Below are 21,552 nucleotides of genomic sequence, written 5' to 3'. Positions count from 1 at the left end.
AGACACACCCGTCTCCTCCAACACAGACCCAGGGTCTGAATTACTTGCCCCAAAGCTGCAGACTTAACTGAAAGCAGCTAACAGAAGTGTTCTTGTCTTTAATATCAGATGCCCAACTCCCAGTGGGGTCTAAACCCAAATAAATCCATTCTACGCTGTATAAAGTTTACACAGGGTGAACTCATAAATTGTTCGCCCTCTATAACACTGATAGGGAGATATGCACAGCTGTTTGCCCTCTCAGGTATTAATACATACTCTGGGTTAATTAATAAGTAAAAAGTGATTTTATTAAATACAGAAAGTAGGATTTAAGTGGTTCCAAGTAGTAACAGACACAACAAAGTGAATTACCAAGCAAAATAAAATAAAACACATAAGTCTATGTCTAATACAGTAAAAAACAGAATACAGATAAGATCTCACCCTCAAGATGTTTCAATAGGTTTCTTTCATAGACTGGACGCCTTCCTAGTCTGGGCACTATCCTTTCCCCTGGTGTAGCCCTTGTTCCAGCTCAGATGGTAGCTAGGGGATTCCTCATGATGGCTGCTCCCTTTTCTCTGTTCCACTCATTTATATCTTTTGTATAAGGCGGGAATCCTTTGTTCCTCTGGGTTCCCCCCCTCCAGCTTCTCAATGGAAAAGCACCACATTAAAGATGGATTTCAGTTCAGGTAACATTATCACATGTCACTGTAAGATTTCATTACCCACTTGCCAGCACACACATATACAGGAAGACTTACAGGTAAAACAGAGCCATCTGCAGTCAATTGTCCTGGTTAATGGGAGTCATCAAGATTCCAAACCACCATTAATGGCCCACACTTTGCATAATTACAATAGGCCCTCAGAGTAATACTTCATATTTTTGTTTCAGATACAAGAGTGGTACATTTCTACAAATAGGATGACCACACTCAGTAGATTATAAGCTTTGTAATGATACCTTACAAGAGACCTTTTGCATGAATGTAGAGTGCAATGTCACAACCCCCACAATGGATGCAGTGATCCTGGTATAAAGGTGCTTATGCTGGTCCACTTTATTCCAGTATGGGTCAGGGAATAAGCTACATCAATATAAGCACATTTATACCCACTACAATTGTGTCCACACTAGAAGCTGTACCAGTATGATTATATTGGTAAAAAAACAAAACAAAACAAAAAACGCCTTTAAGTAATCTAGTAAATTCTATCTGGACACAATCTGTGTGTAGAGCTGGCCCAAGTGAATAGGGCAGAAGGGAGTACATACAATCCCTCCTGAGAACACTGGAGGCAGCTGGGAGACAGAGGAATTCAACTAACTTGTGGAGGTTACAAGCTAGAGAGTCTGCTTGAAATTCAGTCTCCTCTTTCTGGCTTGCTCACTCTGCTCCAGGATCTGCAAGACAGCATGAATGGGGAGCCCCATAACATCAGTGGGGCACAGTTACTTTTCTAAATCACATCTGCCAGCGGCAGCTCCAGGCACCAGCGCTCCAAGCATGTGCCTGGGGCGGCAAGCCGTAGGGCACACCCTGCCAGTCCCTGCAAGGACAGCAGTCAGGCAGCCTTCGGCGGCTTGCCAGCAGGAGGTCCACTGGTCCCGTGGATTCGGCGGCAATTCAGCAGCAGGTAAGCTGAAGCCGTGGTACTGGTGGACCTCCCGCAGGCATGCCGCCAAATCCACGGGACTGGGGACCTCCTGCAGGCAACATGCCGAAGGCTGCTGACTGCCATGCTTGGGGCGGCAAAAAAGCTAGAGCCGCCCCTGACACCTGCACTTTAAAGCGATGCCAAAAACCTGTCTGGTACCTCAGAAGTCTGCAACCATCCAGCATATGATCCCCACAGAGCGGGGAGGGGGGCAGATGTTCCCTCCTGAAGGAACGGCCTGAACTTGATGTCTCTGTCAATTTAATCCTGGGGAGTTGGCTAGAGATCTGCTCTTCCTAGCCCACTAGGCTGGGTGGCAGTCCCAGGATAGGCTGCTCCCTCAGGCAGCAGTGCTTTAGTGCAACTTGGTCATCAAGATCATATGCATTTGCAGGCAGTGATGTCCTACAGCCCCTGTCCTGCCTTGTGAAGGGCAGAGCCTTTGAGGTGAAAGGCTAGCTACTGGCTTAGCCAGACCGTGCTTTATGTCTGGCAAAGCAAATGATCCCAGCCAAGCAGCTCAGTACAAGAAGTACAACGACAGGAATTATCACAATGGCCTTGTTGCACTGCAGCACTGAAGCAGGCACATTCTTCACCAGGGTGCCCTGGTAGTGAGATGGGGACTCACATGTGTAGTCCTGAGGCCAGTCGGGCATCAAGGACTCCTTGCTCGCCAAGGCCTGGATCTCACTGGCACCCGCACATGAACAGTTGTAGAGATTCCGACCTGCCCTTAGGCTCTGCAGGTGTCTCATAGACTGCAGCTCATCCCTTGGGAGGTGTGAGATCAGGTTTCCATCTAGACTGAGGACTTCTAAAGCAGGATAGTTCTTGGCTGAGGGGACAGCATGCAGCCTGTTGTTGGACAGGTGAAGTTTCTTCAGGAAGGGGAGTGCAAGATCTAGAGCATGAAGGTTATTGGAACTCACATCTAATACTTCAACATTAGGGGGCAGAGGCAGGGTGATATGATCTAAGCCCATGGTGGACAAGTTGAAGATACGAAGGGATGGCTGCCACTGACATGAGGAGGAGGAGATAGCCAGGAGGTCATTCTGACTCAGGTCTAAGTGGACGAGCTTCTCCAGATGGCGCAGCATTTCACACATGGTGTGGAAGGAGCTCAGATTGTTGCGATGGAGTTTTAATACTTGGAGTTGTGGAAAAGCCCCCTGGCAAAATGAAGGCCTCATGCTGTGGTCCTGGAGGTGGTTTTCTGACACATCCAGATAGCGTAAGGTTCTGAAAACCTTGCCAACGCTGCATGGAATGTAGGTGACCTGAGACTGTGTCACAGTCAGATTCTGCAGGGTCTCTAGCCACCTACTCAGGTGGGTGAAGTCTTTGTCTCTGTTAGCCAGGGAGGCAGAGGTCACGTTATGAAAGCGTAATGAGGAGACAGGTAGAATCAACCTGTCCATCTGGAACCAGCTAGCATTTCCAAGGAGAGTGCAGCTTTCAAACTCGATATCTGTAATACGCATGTAGTAAGTGAGCTTCATGACGGCTGCCAAGAGAACCTCTGGCACAAGGAGATCTCCAAAGACAATCTTGGTTACCTGCAGCGTCTGTAGAATGTCGAGCACTGGTTGCTCTACTGTGTTTGATGCAAAACCTACATATTTCTCCAAGTTTCCTCCTCGAAGCTCGAAGACAAAGGCAGGTAAGCACTGAAAGAGGTTTCCCCTATTTTCCAGATCCAAAAGGGAGCAGGTGCAGTGACTTTGGGACTTATTGAAGGAGCAGTCACCTACTACCTCAGGGAGTTTCAATCCTGTGAGCAGGATAACCGCAAACAGCTGAGTGATGTGCATGATGAATAGCCTAGAAAACAGAAGAGCAAGAGTAAAGCCCAGGCCTTTGCTGTTACAGAGCTGGGGCTGCAGGAAGTAACATTCAATGAAGCCAATGGGAGGCAAGGGGTGGTCCCCATAGCCTTTGCTCCATGCAATACAAGCACCAGAACAAAGCCAGGATTATTCACAGCACATTGCTGCTCAGTCCAGTATTGGACACCAATACAAGGGCACGTGAGCATTCCCCCTGCACAGCAACTTCTGGGGGAGAATGAGGGTGGAAGAGAGCTAGATGAAAGCGAGTCCAGACTTCAGTGAGAGCTACTGCCTTGGACTCAGGAACTGATTTGCTGCTTTCTGGCACTGCTGGAAAGCCTCAATGCTGGGTATGTTTTAGCCAGTTCCTTCTACCAGTAATGGAGAGCTTGTTCAGTAAGTGCTGTTAGCTCAGGCCATCTCCAAGGCACTGGGATGGTGGGTGGCCTCTATTACGAGTCATGCAACCTGTCAGTGATGTGATACCACATGAAACCTTGGTCCCACTCAAATCCAGGGCAAATCATCCATTGGCTACAATGGAGCTTACAACATCAGTCTCCTCTGGAAGCCAACAGAGCTAAGCTGAGGATCTGGCCCCCCGAGTTTTAGGAGATGTCACAGCCAAGCCTAGAGATGGGTCTGAGCCACAAAGTTCAGGCCTGGATCCAACTTCAGATTTGCCCAAAGGCAGGAGAAGCTACTCAGCTCAGTGGTGTCTCTAGTTACATTGTATCTTCATGACGATTCTTACCTAGATCTGGTTTAAGGGCCAGCAGTGATTCCTCATTCCCCCCGCCCCAGTGAACGTGTAGCAGCCAGTGGAGGAGAGTCGGTATTTCACCTCAGACAGCCTGTTTCTCTTCACAGGCAGAGCTGTTCCTAACTCTGCCAGCAGCCCATTTGGATGGGAATCTGCCCATCTCCCACCCCTCAACAATCCCCTCCAGCAAAGAAAGCTGCTTCGTCCCACCCAGTCACAGAGGACTTCTCAATGCTCAACTGCCAGTTTAAATCCTGTGCATCGGAGGAGGCTGCGACATCCTAGGCTGGGGAATCTCCTCCTATTAAGTGCCCCGGCAAACCCAAGAGCACAGCAGGAGGAGATGTTAGAAATGGCAAATCACACAAGAGAAAGTATGGTCTAGTGGTCAGAGCACAGGACTGGGGGTCAGTGACTCCCTTCTTTTATTCAAAGCTCTGACGGTGGCTCAATGTGCAATCTTGAGGTTAGTTCACGTCTCAATACCTCAGTTTCCCTATCTCAAACTGGAGTTCTAACAACTACCAACCTCATGGGGAGTGGTGAGGGATCATTCGCAATAAACTGTAGGGTCTGGTTATTCTGTGTGACTGAGTGACCCTGATCAGGACTGTTGATGGGCAGTCCAAAAAGTGCCAGCAGTTAAAGGGTTAAAGCTGGTAAAGAATGCTTTGTTTGTTTTGCAGAGGTGCATTTTTGGGTGCCCCTGCATGACCGGGGAAGTGATCACATTTCATCAGCATTATAGACTCACCTGCAATATTTTCCTGCCAAGCAAGCAGCTCGATTCCTTTAGCTTTCAGGGCGTCCTTAAGGTGTCAGCGGTTTTCTCTTGTGAGCAGCTTTACTCTCCTGCATGGGACCATCCTTCACTCAAAACCTTTCACTAACCGGTACTCACTGTCAGAGTTTCCCAGTTGCTTCTTCCTTTTGCACAAATCTATTCTGTTTCCTGAAACAGAACTGCAGTTGGGAAATACTAATGGGCGTAAGGTATTTCATAATCCTACCCAAATCCTCCATGCCCAGAATGCTGTCTGGCTCAGCAGTGGGTCTGCCCAAGCCACAGAAAGGGGGAGAACTGGGCTTCCTGTGCTCCAATTGCCCAGAAAGCTAAGGAAGTCTTGCTTTGGTTTCTTTATAGCATGCTGCTCCTCTGAAAAGTACCTCTGTACAAACGGCATTGCACGGTTCTAGGTTTGTCTGATTCCGGATCCACTCTGCTCCAGTTGCATGTAAATAGGTAGTTTTTCTAAGTGCTAGCCCTGCAAACTCTACCAAGGGGAACAAGGAGATAAGTGGGGCTCATATATGCATCATTGCCAACTAACCATGAGCCATCCGCGGTGAATTATAGGGGCCACCAAAACTACACCTTAAATTACCTCGACTGGGTCAGGGTTTCCTGATGATGATGTACCCAAGAGCATAGGCGCTGACTCCATGGGTGCTCCAGGGCTGGAGCACCATGGGGAAAAATTAGTGGATGCTCTGCACCCACTGGCAACCAAGTTCCCCCCCACCTCCTTCTCCCTTCCCCCCCCAAGTGCACTGTATCCCTGCTCCTCCCTTTCCCTCCCAACGCTTCCTGCCCCCTAAGCCATTAATCGCACTGTTAGCAGAGTTTAAACTAGGGCGGTCAAGCGATTAAAAAAATTTATCGTGATTAATAGCATGATTAAAAAAATTAATCCTCATTAATTGCACCATTAATAATAGAATACCATTCATTTAAATATTTTTGAATGTCTTCTATATTTTCAAAATATTGATTTCAGTTACAGCACAGAATTCAAAGTGTACAGGGCTCAATTTATATTTATTTTTTTACAAATATTTGCACTGTAAAAAACAAAAGAAATAGTATTTTTCAATTCACCTAATACAAGTACTGTAATGCAATCTCTTTATCATGAAAGTTGAACTTACAAATGTAGAATTATGTAAAAAATAAAACTGCATTCAAAAATAAAGCCATGTAAAATTTTAGAGCCTGCAAGTCCACTCAGTCCTACTTCTTGTTCAGCCAATCACTCAGACAAACAAGTTTGTTTACATTTGCAGGAGATAATCCTGCCCACTTCTTGTTTACAATGTCACCGGAAACTGAGAACAGGTGTTCTCATGGCACTATTGTAGCCAGCATCACAAGATATTTACAAGCCAGATGCACTAAAGATTCATATGTCCCTTGATGCTTCAACCACCATTCCAGAGGACATTTGTCCATGCTGATGACAGGTTCTGCTTGATAACAATCCAAACCAGTGCAGAATGATGGATTTTCATTTTCAGATGCCACCAGCAGAAGGTTGATTATTTTTTTGGTCGTTTGGGTTCTGTAGTTTCCGCATCGGAGTGTTTCTCTTTTAAGACTTTTGAAAGCATGCTCCACACCTCGTCCCTCTCAGCTTTTGGAAGGCACTTCAGATTCTTAAACCTTGGGTCCAGTGCTGTAGTTATTTTTAGAAATCTCACATTGATACCTTTTTGGACTCAGAAGCAATACAACATATTCAGCAAGGGTAGCCTCTCTCTGCCATAAGTGAAGGTACAAATCCCTTGACGATGTAATTGAATGACTCTCACCTATGATGAGAACATTTTCTGGCAAATGCTAGAAATAACATGAAATAGCCATAGCACCATAAACATAGAGCAAACAGCTAGAGCCCTTCCCTAATGATCACCAGTGGTGCAGGCGAATTTAAGAGAGTTTCAAGGCATGAATCAAATCCCTCAGTAATAGAGCCCCATAGTCATTATTTGGACTAGAAACTCTTGGGAGGAGTGGCACAAATAACACCGGGCTAAACGACAGCACCATAGACTGTGCGGTTCACCAAAGGAGCCCAGGAAAAAAAGCAGAAAGTGGAGTGCAGCACAATTCCCTAATATGTTCTCTGGTGCAGCCTCCTGATCTACATCCCCAGGGCTCCCCTGACCAACACAGTCAGGGCCCACCATGTCCAGGGGCCTGTCCCCTGGCAACCCGTTTTGTGTTTCAAGGGAACACAGAGCAAAGGGTAGTTTAAAGGGCCTCTCCTGCCCATCCAGGTAGTTTATCCACAGTAAAAATCCTCCATCTAGCTCACGGGTCAGATCTTTAGCATGATTATTGCTAGAGAGAATGTGTCTGACTAGTTGCTGCTTAGTGGCTCTTTACTGAACAGGAGATGTGGGGATGTTTGGCACCAGGTACAGGATGTCTCTTGAAATATCCTTTTTCTGAACTGATGCACCCCAGGACACACCCAACGCCCCCAGCTGGTCAGGAGTCCCCCTCACTGTTACCCAACCCCAACACTAACACACCTGGGACCCCCAACTCCCAGGAGACTCATCACTGACAGGTAGGACCCCAAAACATCCTGGGGACCCCCTCACTGATATCTGGGGTCCCCCAATTTCTGGAGACCCCCAGAGAACCCCCCTCACTGAAACATGCAAGCCCCCCAGGCCCCTGGGACCCCCTCGGGTCCCCCCTCACTGACATGCCAGGAACCCCCAGCCCCCCGGTTACCCCCTCACTGACTCCTTCCCTCCCGCCGACCCCAGCACCCGCGCCTCAATCTCCACGGAGCCCGGGACCCTAGGCCTGCTGCGGAGGCTCAAACCGCGGCCTCCCGTAGACGCAGCGCCGTGACGGCTCGGGCCCGGCTCCCGGAAGCGCGCGGTCCCCGGCCGCCATCTTCCCCGCTAGAGCCGGCGGCGGCTCCCACTCGCCGCCTCGGCCGCGATCGGGATGTGGAGCCGGAGGAGCTGCCGGTACCGGCCCGATGCCAGCGGCCTGGAGGAGCTGCGGGCCCGCCGACGGGAGCAGGAGTCAGGTCCAGGCCCGACAGAACCGCCGGGCCCAGGCCTGGGGAACCGGGCTGGGCCCTGCAGGAGCCAATCGGGCGGGGCGGGGTGGGGGCGGTTGTGGAGGTCCGGGCAGCTGGTTCGGTTCGGGGCAGTTGGCTCTGGATCCTTGTGTCTGGGGGGTCTTGGCAGGGGGATCTGGGCTGAGAGAAGTTGCTCCACTTCTGGGAAGGGGGTTCAGACCCCTGAGGACTCACCTCACTGCCAGGGACTGAGACACAGAGATGCTCTTAGGTCTCAAGAACGAGGAGTATTTGTGGCACCTTAGAGACTAACACATTTATTTGAGCAAGTCTCTAAGGTGCCACAAGCACTCCTTGTTCTTTTTGCTGATATCGACTAACACTGCTACTACTCTGAAACCTGTCACTCTTGGGTCTACTGCTCTGATCCACAAGCTTAGGTCTGGCACAAGGGTCTTGGTCCCTGCAAAGGGGCCAAATTTGCTGTGATCGGAGCCATGCTTCTGGGAGGTGGGGATGGGATGCGCCTTTGGGTAAGAGGTGTCCATTTAGGGTAAGACCTAGTCTATTTGTTTCAATAATTGGGTCTGGGGAGGGGTCTTGTCCTTTTACTCCTCTCCCTCATTTCCCCTCAGCCCCTTAGGAATCAGAGGTGGATTGTTACTGGATTCTCATTCTAGACCATCTTGATATTGCAGCTGGTGGAGTCGTTGACTCTCATTGGCTTGTTCTGGGAATAGTGCAACAAAGCCTGCTTTCATGCTAGGTTTTGATTTGTCCATAGAATGGAAGCTGTCATGGCTCCACTTTTCTACATTATCACACTACTCCCTCTGTCCCTGTCTTTGGTGGGGACAGCAGCTCCTTCTCTTCACAGTCTCAAAAGATTCAGTTCTTAGCCCTCTCCTGCTTCCTTGTCTACCTTCTCTAGCTCAACTTTGACACTGATGATACTCAGCTCATAGACCTCATAGACCTTTGTTGAATTCTCTCATGTCTTGACCAGGTAAACTGGTGGCTTCATCTCAGCATCTTTCACCTGGATGTCTCAGAGTCAGAAGATGCCTCTGCTGCATCTTCAAACATACCTCCATCTCCTCTGTTTTCCTTTTTGGTTCAGATCTTCCCCAAACTATTTTTTCCACTTACGCCTAGTGGCCTTTTACTACCCCTATAACACTCTCCATGTATTTCACTGCCTCAGCTCCACCTCTGCTTCAACTCGTCATCCAGGTCATCGTCACCTCTTGCTTTTACTTGCAGCTTTCAAATCTATGGCCAGCATAAGACCTACCTCTCCAAACTCCATTATGCGCAGATTATTTATTAATAATAAATCTGTGTAAAATCACCTATGCCATTGTCTAGATGTTTTTCCCATAAATTCCCATAATTTATGGGAAGAAACATCTAGACACTGGCATAGGTGATTTTACAGTCACAGAAGGAGACAAACAGCAGCTTCTCCTCACCCCAAAAAAGAGCAGTGTTTTGGGTGGGGTGAAAACTTGTCTTGAGCTGGAAAGCCGTGTTGTTGTCTGTAATCAAAGGTTGGTTTGTTTGCAGCTCTGAGGAAGGCCCGCAGGCAGCAGCAGTTGGTCAGTAAGAGACTTCTGCGAGAAGACAGCCTGGTGAATGGAGATGGGCAGGCTGGAGTGGAGATAGCATCAGAACCTCTCTCAGAGCAGGAGGTGAAGGGTTTATACCATTTGTCCCTGGTTCTAGGTATTCTCTGCAATGTCTTTCACTGGCCTTAGCCTTTGTTAATAATAATGATGATGATGATACGAAGTTTATATAGCTGGTTGGATTCCAAAGTGTTTTACAAACTGCTAGATAAGCTTTAGTTGTAGGACCTAGGTGCCAGGGTTAGTATCAATACCCTTTGGAAAAGTGCCATTGCATCTTGAATGACCACAAGTGATCATGCCTTTAGGCTTGTGATTTTTACCCTGGAGCTATGTGTGACATCCACTCAGCTGTTTGTTTTCCACCAGATTTTGCAGCTGCTGAGGGATGTCCAGAGGGGAACAGAGGAGAGGAAGAAATTGTTGAGTCGCCTTCGACAGGGACTGCAGCACAAAGAGTGCCAGCAGAAATTTGTCAGGTTAGCCAGTCTGTGTTTCCATGCTATGCCCAGCCCCAGGCATGGCTAGTCTGTGCTCATAAAAGCTCCAGCTAGCAGTGGGCCTCTCTGGTAGTGGCCATTGCAAGGACATGGCTGTGGATCCACTTAGGGTTTGTCTCCGCTTACATTTTATAGCGCTCTAACTTGTTGGCTCAGGGGGGTGAAAAATCACCCCCCTGAGCCCAGGAAGTCTGAGCGCTTTAAAGCGCTAGTGTAGACAGGCTCTGAACGCTGGGAGCTAATCCCCTCATGGAGGTGGATTGCCAGGAGTGCTAGGAGAGTGCGTGACCACACTCGCACTTCAAAATGCTGCCCAGGGAGTGTTCCCACAGCACTACTTTGAAGTTTCCAGTGTAGACATACTTTAGATGGAGATGGGCCCGTGTATCCTCTGTAGCAGGGATAGGTGTGGCTATTTCTGTGATGTGGGAAATTTTGCTGTGGTTGGGAGTGTGGCTCACGTATCTGCATTAGAAAATATCTCCATCCCTTTCTTTTCTTTGACCAGTTCCTTTTCCCACTGAGAGAAAAGCTCATGTTCTGTGGGACAGCACCCTAGATAGCCTGGCCTGTATGCCTTTGTGCTCTGCTGGGTTGCAGATGAGACTGAGCTGGGAGACTCCCATTGGAACAGAGGGGGTTTTGCGGGAAAGCTGGACGTAGCCACTCTAGACTGACAAAAGGAGGCTGAGAGCTTGCAGGACTTGACTCTACCTGATTTTGATCAGGGAAATATATTGCAAAGGATTCCTACAAGGCTCTTCACTGTGCTCGAGAGAGCTGTGTGCTGTACTCTCCTGTTTGTGTGGTTTGCTTGAGACTTCATTCTGCTCATGTTCTTATAGGCAGAGCTGTCTGGCTTTGCAGTTTCCTTCTGGCTGGTCAGGGACAGCTTTGTTAGGCTCTCTGCCATGCCACATAGTGGTGGCAAAGTGACTTCAGAAGGCAGCAAATTTGGCTGCTCAAAGACAGGAAAGGGGGGGTGGGGAGGAAAAAGAGAAAATATTGTAAAAGAAATGGGACAAAGTCAATATCCAAACACTGGGCCAAATCCAGCCCTGTGTAACTGCAGTGAAGTCAGAGCTGTGAGAGCAGGAATTAACCTGGCCCTTTCAAGTCAAGTAGTCTGAGGAATGGTAGGCCAGCCCATGAACTGGGCAGGTTTTTAGTGCCTGGTCCCTGAGAGACAACTTGCCCTCCCGACCCCTGGAACATCAGGGTGGGAGGAGTGTGTGTGTTTCTTTCTGCTGTCTCCCCCTCCCCCTTCCCCAAAACACAATGTCCTGTTTTGCTTTTACAGGTTGGAGGGCAGCATGCGGGTCCTAATCGGGCTCTTCACCAGCAGCTTGGCCAACGTACAGATGGAGGCAGCTCGCTGTCTGCACGAACTCTCACACTCCAGTGACCCTTCTGTGGCTGAGGCGTGTTTGCCAGCAACCTCTTATCTCCTGACTTATCTCTCAGGACACAGTGTAGAATTCACAGTAAGATGCCAGCCTGTGTTTCTCCATTGTTCTTGTATCTGCTGGGCTTTCATTAGTGGTTGGACTTCTGAGATTGAGTGGACAAAATGTAGCCCATTGGCCAGATGCTGCCCACAAAGGTCTCCAATAGAGCCCTGCAGTTGCCCACCTCTTCAGGACAGAGCTCCATCTTGTGGAGACTACAGGTGCCCTTCAACACTGCAGTCAATGGCCTGGCTTCCTGGTTGAAGGTAGAACAGTGGCCCTGTAGGCTCTGTGGGATGCATCTCTACAATGGATAAAAGAGAACTGCTTGACACAATGTATTTAGGCTTTCAAAAGGTTTTTGACAAAGCCCTTCATAAGAGGCTACTAAAGAAGCTAAATAATCAGGGGTAAAAGGCAAAGTATTGTCTTGGATCAAAAATGGGCTAAATTACAGGAAATGAAGAGTAGGAATAAATGGTCAGTTTTCATTGATGGCAAAGGTTGACAGCCAAGTGCCTCATGGTTCCATGTTAGGTCTGATGTGGTTTAATATATTTATTAATGCACTGGAAAGGGAGGTGAACAGTGATGTTGCAAAATTTGCAGGTGACACAAAAGCTATTGAGGTTAGTAAAGTCCCGATAAGAGTGTGCGGGACTTAACCAAGCTAGGTGATTGGCAACACAAGGCAGGTGAAGAGCAGTGTGGATAAAGGCAAAGTAATGCACATTGGAGAGGGAAATGTATACTCCTCACACATCTCACAGGGGTCTAAATTAACTATCAGCTCAGCAAAAGGACAGACAGTGCAATGAAGACAGCTAGTGAATGTGTAGCTGCAGTGAAAAAAGCAAGCAGGATGTTACAATGTAGAAGGAGTGGGATAGAGAATAATCCAGAAAATAATCAAATGTTGTTATAGAAATGGATGGTACAGCCTGAGCTGGAGACTGTATGCAGAACTGGCCCCCCATTTCGGAAAGTATGTAGCAGAATAAGGGGGGCTCAGAGAAGGGCGATGAGAATGCTTATGTGCTGGAAAAACTCTCCTGTGAAGAGAGATTGCAATGACTAGGATTGTTACTTTAGAGAGGAGACAAATAAGAGGGAACAAGATAAAAATCTATAAAAGAATGAATGGTTTAAAGAAGAGAGATTGGGGACTTCTGTTCTCCCTGTCTCATAACACAAGAACAAGGGGACACTTAATGAAACTGAATTAAAGGTGGTAAATTCCAAACTGAGAAAGGAAATACGTCTTCACTCAGTGTGTGATCAGACTGCAACTCACTGCCACAGGATTTCAATGTGGCCAGGAAACCAATAAGATTCAAAGACGGTTTGGATAGTCATATGGCTAACAAGAATATCCGAAGTTAATGCAAACAAAGTCTTCGAAGGGATAAAAAACCCACTAGCTCTTCAGGGTTTAAGTCAGTCTCTAGCTATTGTGGATTGAAGTGAGACCTTTATATGGGACAGATTATTCCCAATCTACTTCCCTATTTGCCCCTTCCTCTGCATCATCAAGTCTGAAGCATCTGGCACTGGGTACTCTCAGTGATAGGAAGCTGGATTAAATGGACCTTGAGTCTGATCCATTTGGCAGTCCGTGTTCCTATATTGCAAAGGATGGTAGCTACACCTTGCTCCAGCAAGGATGTCCTTTGGGTTCTTGTTGTTGCTGGTATGACCCTCAGATGGACTACATTTGTGTGCCTGTGTCTAGCTAGCCAGGAGCCTCCTGCACAAGCAGGGAAAGCTGTGCTAGGTAAAGTGACTCGGTTAGCATTAGATCCTCTGGCTCTGCTAGTCCTGGAAATCACATCTCTCTTTCTGTTAGTGCAGCATCCATGCATCTCAAGGTGCTATTTGTTGCTCTCTAGTGGCAGTATCTCCCTAATGCCCGTAGTGGACACTCTCATCTGGTTGGATTGGCCGGGCACTTGTGGCACATAGGGAGCGTAACTGTGGTCCCCTATGTCTGTGTTTTAGGAACTGTGTTTGTACACGCTGGGGAACTTGGCAGTGGAGAGTGACGCAGTGAGGAAGCAGCTTTTACCTCAAGGCATTATTCCAGCCCTGACATCCTGTATCCAGGTGAGTGACCCAGCTGGCCTATCTCCGGCTCTTCCTACGAGCCTTGCCAAGCAGGAGGGGGTATTTCCTTGCATTCTTGAACTAGTGGCTTAGTGTAGTCACTAAGAGCTTGTATGAATGGCACAGCATCTCTTCCTGTCACAGGGCAGGCCATGTGCAGAGGGCTCTCTGCAGAGAGCTGAGCCTAGTTGCAGGTGCAGCTGGGCATACGCTGTGTGCACTGCTGTATACAGTTTTAATTTTTTGGGGTAACATTCTGATGGTGGCTGACATGGTTTTTGTGCTCTTCCCTGGCTAGATCGCTCTGTCTCTTAATCACAAGCAAGTCTGCCTTGTGAGCTTTCTGGGGGTCCTGGAGACTCAGAGAAATGGCTTGGCCATCACATGTACATATTTCCAACTAGCTCCCTCTGCATGGAGCTGCGGTGAGACCAAGTTCAGCCTCTCTGCTTTACGTTGAGTTATTTTGTAGGCACCGTCCTTCCCCCTTTCACCGCTGACTCCTGCTGAGTTTGTTTTTAAAAATCCAACGAGGACTCCTTGTTGTTTTTGTGGATAGACTAACAAGGCTACCCCCTGATACTTGGGTTTGTTCTAGTGGCTCAGCCTTGTGCTCTTTGATTTCAGTCCCCTCACATGGCAGTGCTGGAAGGCCTGGGCTACGTCCTGTCGCAGCTCCTGCAGGCCAGGGAAGCTCCCACCAAGATCATACCGTAAGCATTACCCTCTCACCTTCTTTCTGGACAGGGCACGTAGCTGAGCACAGCTTTTGCATGCCAGGGTCAGTTAGCATACTCCTGGCACATGTTATCTCTGTGACATTAATATGTTGGAGCAGAATCCTGGCAAGGACACTGAGGTTTTGTACAGATTAGGGCACTTTTCCCTGACCCCTCAGCTAATCAGCTTTCAGTAACCATAAGAGGCTGCATGAAACTGAGGGGGCCAACAGAGAAATACTCTGGACACTTATTGATCTCAGTGCTGCTGAAAGGAGTTGGCTTGACAGCCCTGGAGACTGAGGCCATCTACCCCCATGTATTCTAGCATGGGCAGCATCAGTGCAAGCCACCTCCACAACAACCTACTGAGGTTACTCTGCCTTGCCTGGGAAGGACTATGTCTAGGAATGAGGCAAGTTGAGGCTCCGAGGCCTCTCTGCAGAGCCTGCTAATGAGGTGGTCGATGAGTGCCAGCTGTGAGGTTGTCAATGCTAGATGCTTGACCCCCCAGAGAAACTGGACCGACTCCTTTCATGTTATTAGAGTTCTGGCCTCGTTGACAAACAGGAATATGCTGGTACATATTTACCAACAGATCTCACATCTCCCCTTACCTGATGGAACCTGCCCAGTTCTTTGAGCATTGCCTTGGTGGGCATGTTTTCTGGGTCTGTCCTCCCATTTGGGGCTTTGGAAGTGCACTGAGGGTGTTAAACCCGAACAGCTCTGGGGAAAGCGGTACAGTTACCCTCACCAGACAGCCCGGGCTTTTGCCCCACATATGGCAGTGTTGCTTGTACTCTTTTTTAATCCCACCTTAAAATCCATGTTTCTCTTTCTCCTTTCTGGCCCCAGCTTGGTTCTGGACTCAGTTCTCCCCCAGCACATGCTTCGATTGGTTAGCTCCAACCTGGAGCTGGGAATGGGAGTCGCTGTGGAGTTTGCTTGGTGTCTTCATTACATTGTGTGTAGGTAAATGCATTTAGTACTTACTGTCTAGCTCCCCAAAGCCGCCTGGGGCTTTCCAGACCCATGGAAGAAGGCAGGATCCCGACCCCTGGTGTTTGGGAACAGAAAGAGCTGCTCCATAGTATCCTTAGCCAGTTGCTTTAGCTCAGAGGCTACCTCACTCTGTGTAACCCCCTCTCAATCCCTTGGGGAGACCTTGGAAGGAGAGCTACGTGTTATTGGGGGTTGTTCCTTGTGTGTGCATGGCTCTATCCACAGTGGTTGGGACCCATCAGTTCTCAACCCCGTTACTGGCCTCAGTTTGCGGGATTGCTGAGGACTGGCTGACAGTGACCCTGGGGGGGGGTTCACCCAGTGTGGGGTGTGGGTCACCTGCCAGCATTCTCTGAGTATATCTCACTTAATCATTTCCCTGCCATTGTGGGGACCTTGGGCACTGGTGCACCTTAGTCCCTCCTGTTCTCTGCCAGTGGCACATAATATTCAAGTCTCCTGGGGGCTAATTTTGGCTGCTGGGTTTAGTGTGCGGGTGCTAGGAGTGGCCTGTGGTACTCAGGAGTCAGACTAGACAGTCTGGTGTTCCCTGCTGGCCTTGTACTCTATGGCACACCCAGTCTCGTGTTTTTGACATTGAACTACAGACTGTTTCTATTCCTGTGATTCTGCAGCTCTATGAGCTTCCTGGCCTCCACCTGTCTGCCCTCATGGCCCAGGCCCACCAGGTGCATGTAATCTTGAAGCTGTTGCTTTTGTAATCTGTTGCCTGGGATTAGCTTGAGTTGAGGCTCTTGCCCTGTCCTCCTCCTCACCTTCCTGGCTGCAATCGGCGATCTTGGGTTGCACTGTCACATGATAGCTTGCCACACTTGGCGAATTCCGTCTTGCAAAGGGAAGCACGGTGTGAGGCCTGGATACCCCCAGACAGCTATAACCCTCTGTTTCCACATGCTTTTCCCTTTCTGAAATGTTCCCTTTTTAGGCTGAAATGTTCCAGAGTTAGCTGCTGCCCTCAGGAGACCTGCTCTGTAGAAGCAGAGCAAAACCCCTTTTGTCAATGTCACCTTGAGAGAGTGTGAAACAATGCTACCCTCAGTCTTCTGGCTGAGGCTCCAGTCAAAGCAACTGGTGCATGGACATGAGCAGGGTGAGTGGTGCTGGCTGGTTTTGGGGTTGCTCCTTGAATTCACTGTTCCTGTAACGTTCCTTTCCCGTCACAGCCATGTCAACAACGCGCTGTTAATCTCCCAGGGGATCGTGTCAACCCTGGTGCTGCTCTTGCTGGAACTGGCTTCCATGATATCAAAAGCAGCTACCGAGGGCCTGGAGTTGGTAAGTAGAGGCTGTAGAGGGCCTTGGCTGCTCAGCAGTGCCATGCTCCAGACCCCTGCTGTCTGAAGCATTACTGTGCATGAAGGGGAATGCCCCATGTTGCTGTTCTTACCGTTTCAGCTTATCTGTCCCGTGCTGCGGTGTCTCAGCAACCTGCTTGCGGAGGATGAGACAGAGGTCTGCAAAGTGCAGATCCAGGATGAGCGCCTCTTGGTGGCTTTGTTTCTCTTCATGCAGTACTTCCTCCAGCAGCACCCATTCCTAGTGCAGGAGTGTCTCTGGCTTCTCAACAACCTCACAGGTGACTTTCCTATGCACCCTGGCTAGGCATAGCACCTAATGGGAATTCTCCTAGAACGTGCTACAGGACTGAGTGACTAACATAGCTGATGGGTGGGGTTTCTGGGACTCGCCTCAAATCAAAGTCAGGGAGACTCACATTTTTTGTAGATTGCCTCAGAGAAGGGACAGAGCGCCAAAGAGACGTTGAAACAGAACCTATGGTGCTGCTACAGCTCATCATCAGGCTTGGACTAGAGTCATGCAGGAAGGGCACACCAGAGTCTTAATTTGGGAGACATAAGATAACATCCATAGGCAGAACAGAAAACACAGATGTTACCTTAATACCCACTTCATCATCCCAGTGCTCCCCAGTTCTTGAGTTCCTCTCCTTTGCCACTCACAAGTTCATCCATCTCTGCCATGTTCTGGGTGGTGTACTTGATATGAGACTGGATGGCGCTCCCTTCCAGCCTAGATGAACCTGATAATAACATGGCTTTTGTAAAGGAAAATCATGCCTCACCACTCTATTAGAATTCTTTGAGGAAGTCAACAAGCATGTGAACAAGGGTGATCCGGGTGACAGTGTCTACTTGGACTTTCTGAAAGCGTTTGAGAAGGTCCCACACCATAGGCTCTTAGGCGAAGTAAGCAGTCATGAGATAAAAGGGAAGATCCTCTCATGGATCACTAACTGTTAAAAGATAGGAAACAAAGGGTAGGAATAAATGGTCAGTTTTCACGGTGGAGAGAGGTGAACTGCAGGCTCCATTAAGGATTTATACTGGGACCAGTGCTGTTCAACATATTCATAAATGATCTAGAAATGGGGGTAAACAGTGAGGTGGCAAAGTTTGAAAATGATACAAAATTACTCAGAATAGCTAAGTCCAAAGCTGACTGCGAGAAGTTACAAAGGGATCTCATAAAATGGAAAAAACGGCAGATGAAATTCAGTATCGATACATTCAAAGTAATGCACACTGGAAAAAATAATCCCAACTACACATACAAAATGAGGGGTCTAAATTAACTGTTACCATTCAAGAAAGAGATCTTGGAATCATCATGGATAGTTCTCTGAAAACATCAGCTAAGTGTGCAGCAGCAGTCAAAAACTCTAACAATAGGGCACCATTAGGAAAGGGATAGATAAGACAGAAAATATCATGCCATTATATAAATCAGTGGTACACACACCCCTTGAATATTGTGTGCAGTTCTGGTTGCGCCAGAATTGGAAACTGTACAGAGAATGGCAACAGAAATGATTAGGGGTATAGAACAGCTTCCACAGGAGGAGCTTAGAAAAGAGATGAGTAAGGGGAATACGATAGAAGTCTATAAAATCATGATTGGTGTGGAGAAAGTTAATAAGGCAATGTTATTTACGCCTTCATAACACACAAGAATTGGGGATCACCCAATGAAATGAATAGGCAGCAGGTTTTAAACAAACGTAAGGAAGCACTTCTTCACACAACACATACTCAGTCTGTGAAATTGATTGCCAGGGGATGATGTGAAGGCCAAAAGTATAAGGGGGTTCAAAAAGGAATTAGATAGATTCATGAAGGACAGGTCCATCAATGGCTGTTAGCCAGGATTGTCAGGGATGCAACCCCATGCTCTGGGTGTCCCTAAACCTGATTGCCAGAAGCTGGGACCGGATGAATGACTAATAATTGCCTGTTCTGTTTGTTCGTTCTGAAACACCTGGCATTAACCACTGTTGGAAGACAGGATACTGGGCTAGGTGGACCATTAGTCTGACCCCAGATGGCCATTCTTATGTAGAGTCTCTCCCTATATATAGCAGGAAACCCTCCACTTCTCTACCTCCGTCAGTGCATGCTCCTACGCCAGGGTTTCTCAAACAGGGATCACCGCTTGTGCAGGGAAAGCCCCTGGCAGGCCGGGCTGCTGTGTTTACCTGCCCCATCTGCAGGTCTGACTGATGGCTGCTCCGGGCCAATGGAAGCTGCTGGAAGCAGAGACACCTCATCTAGAAGGCCCTTTCTCAGTAATGTTTGGGTTTCCTTAATATCTTTGTCTCCTGATCTTCCTAGCTGATGAGCCCATCTTCTGCTCTGCTGTGCTCACACTGGACCTGCTCCCAGCCCTCCTGCAGCTCTTGTCCTGTTCCCGGATGGTGACCCTGCTGGTAGGGAATCTCACTACATGGGATATTATGTTCTCTAGAGTAGGCAGTTTTCTGGGCCTCTAGTGACAGATAGGAGCCACTGGAAGGGATTGTGCTCTTGTGGTTGGGCCCTGTACATGGGAGGTCCATGTGCATATCGGAGGTTTTATCAGCCCACAATGAGGGTGAGGTAAGTACCCAACACCGAGGGTGAGGTAAGTACCCAACACCTCACCTGGTTAATTTATCTCTGTCCTATTTGGTTCTTCTTAAAGACAGTCTCCTCCCTCATTCCTTATTAGACTCTGTGTTCATGCCTGCATATGGAGGCTCTGACTGCATCCTGCCCTGGGAGGGTTTGGAGCCCACTGAAATGCTTTTCCCCATCCCAATGTGTGTGTCATCGTGGGAGGAGTTGGCAGAATATGAGGGGAGCCGCCTGCCCAGGTTCTAGTCTCCTAATATGCCAGTGGATAATAAGCCATTGCAGCAGAGAGGCAAGTGCCTTCTCGCTCTGAGGGGAAGGGTCCAGCTGAGAGCGGCTGCTGAACTTCCTCTGGTAAGAAAGCTAGTGTAGACCAACTGAAAGATGCTTCAAAATCCAAGCAGTGAAAGAGGAAGACACCCTAATGCAGTGCAGTCAGGATCTAGCACTGCCAGCACTCGGGCTTGGAGGCAGCCAGTTCAAGACAAGTACATGTGAAGGGATTTTTAAGGAAGACTCTCAAAGCTTCCTGAATGCCAACAGGAGCTGCTGCATACTCTGCCTTTCCAGCAGGCTCAGTGAGGGAAAGGCCTGGACCAGCATGTGCTTAAACAGAGAAAACCTGAACTAGTAGCTAGCTATTGCCCTGCTCTAGCGTGTTCTGCTGGCAGGAGACGGCCATAGCTCCCCACCAAGCCTGCAGGGAGCTAACCCTAAGGCCTTTGTGCAACCCAGCCTGGCAAGCAGCTCCAGCACAGAGTGACTCTGGCACAGGGATGCCTGCCAGTGTACCAAGCCTTATGCTAAGCACAAGTTGCAGACTCTGCATGGCCTCAGCAGGGTTGTCACCTGCTCAGAAAGCTCATCTCGCCTTGCCCTAAAGCCATGCAGAGTGGAGATCTAGCATGCTAATCTCCGCCTTCAAAAGGATTATCTCCTCTGAGGGGTGATGGCATTTCCTTCTTCTCTCCATGTCCTCCCAGGAGGTGGAGTTACTGAGACTGCACCATCCTGCAGCAGGGAAACCCACAGGACTGTGACAGATAGTTGGTGCTAGTCAATAAAAAAAATTTGTGATCAACCTCAGTAACATCAGTTCCCCAGGTGTCAGTTACTGAGCCATGCAGCTTGGGATACTCATTTCAGCTCCCTCTCTAGGCTCTGACTGTGCTGTGTAACATCGCTGAGAAGGGCCCTGCCTACTGCCACCAGCTGCATCAGAAGGCTGTGCTGCCCTCGCTGCTCAGCACCCTTGCTCTTTCCGATGCCCAGGTGGTGGGCCAGAGTCTAGAGCTGCTACATCTCCTCTTCCTGCAGCTGCCAGAGGTAGGGCTCAGTTCAGGCCTCCGGTTTCCCTGCATTGTGCAGTGGCCAGGGAACTACTGTGGTAAACTAACAGCTACCACCTAACCTGAGCGGGGAAATTAAGAGGCTATGCTGTGGAAAGATGCCAGGGGGAACTCTGCTCCCTCAAGGCCTCTCTGTATCCAAAGAGCACAGTCCATGGGAACTTTGCTGTGCCTCAACCCAGCACTGCAGGGACTGATCACCTCAGGCCCCAGGGTTCTAAAATGGTTTCAGCTTATCCCCATTAAGTCAACTATTAGTCTGAGCATTTCACCTAGGTCATAGGGGAGGAGGTGCATTAGAAATTAATCCTTCAGCCCCTTTCCCAAGGATCAGGCATGATGGGTTCTATGATAGAGACCATGGAGAACTAGATCCACTGGGCTGCTCAGCCACCTTCATTAGCCTGAGCCTACCTCTAATCTGCTGTCTGTCCTGGAACAGGCTGTTGACGACTTTCTCAGGCAAGCAGGACTGCAGGCCCTAGAACAGCACCAGGACAACCCCCAGCTCCAGGAGCGAGTGAGGGCACTCAGCGAGACATACCTCCAGCCAGCTGCAGCCTCTCTGATCTCCTGTGCTGATGCCTCAGCTGCTGTACTGACCTCCTCCTAGACCATGCTGCATCCACTCCTGCTTCCCTTCCCATTTGCACTAATTCTATCCCATGGACTTTGTACATTGAGAAGTTATTTTGGAATTTAATAAACTGTTTTACATTGTGCCCTCTGCTGTCATAGCGTGAAGCCAAGCCCTAATAGGACAGTGCCAGCTGATTTTACTGCCCTCCAGCTGTCTGGAAAG

The 21,552-nt window shown here is 48.7% G+C and overlaps 2 protein-coding genes across 6 annotated transcripts; one reads left to right on the top strand and one right to left on the bottom strand.

The window, feature by feature from the left end:
* Positions 1-264: 264 nt before the first annotated feature.
* CD14 (CD14 molecule) lies at positions 265-7,914 on the bottom strand. Of its 2 annotated transcripts, XR_012656289.1 has the most exons (3): positions 5,000-7,914; positions 1,035-3,474; positions 265-922 (listed from the first exon to the last, which is right to left on the bottom strand). XR_012656289.1 is itself a non-coding variant. In XM_032801732.2 (2 exons), exon 2 carries the CDS (start codon positions 3,462-3,464, stop codon positions 2,115-2,117), a length of 1,350 nt encoding a protein of 449 aa, XP_032657623.1. In that variant the 5' UTR covers positions 3,465-3,474; positions 5,000-5,745; the 3' UTR covers positions 265-2,114. The 2 variants fall into 2 exon arrangements, 1 of the variants encoding a protein (XP_032657623.1); XM_032801732.2 differs by having other exon boundaries at positions 265-3,474; positions 5,000-5,745.
* On the top strand, positions 7,914-21,472 carry TMCO6 (transmembrane and coiled-coil domains 6). 4 transcript variants are annotated; one of them, XM_032801727.2, is made up of 12 exons: positions 7,914-8,075; positions 9,636-9,760; positions 10,067-10,176; positions 11,498-11,681; positions 13,644-13,748; positions 14,376-14,461; positions 15,326-15,442; positions 16,657-16,768; positions 16,889-17,069; positions 19,123-19,217; positions 20,560-20,727; positions 21,193-21,472. In XM_032801727.2, the coding sequence occupies exons 1-12, from the start codon at positions 7,991-7,993 to the stop codon at positions 21,361-21,363; spliced, it is 1,539 nt and encodes a 512-aa protein (XP_032657618.1). In that variant the 5' UTR covers positions 7,914-7,990; the 3' UTR covers positions 21,364-21,472. The 4 variants fall into 4 exon arrangements, with proteins under 4 accessions (XP_032657618.1, XP_032657621.1, XP_074924151.1 ...); XM_075068050.1 differs by having other exon boundaries at positions 7,936-8,163; XM_032801730.2 differs by lacking the exon at positions 20,560-20,727.
* Positions 21,473-21,552: the final 80 nt, after the last annotated feature.

The sequence above is a fragment of the Chelonoidis abingdonii genome, chromosome 7 (assembly GCF_003597395.2).
Source record: "Chelonoidis abingdonii isolate Lonesome George chromosome 7, CheloAbing_2.0, whole genome shotgun sequence".
Taxonomy (NCBI): Eukaryota; Metazoa; Chordata; order Testudines; family Testudinidae; genus Chelonoidis; species Chelonoidis abingdonii.
Note: the sequence above shows the minus strand (reverse complement) of the source record. Positions and strands in the feature narration are given on the sequence as shown.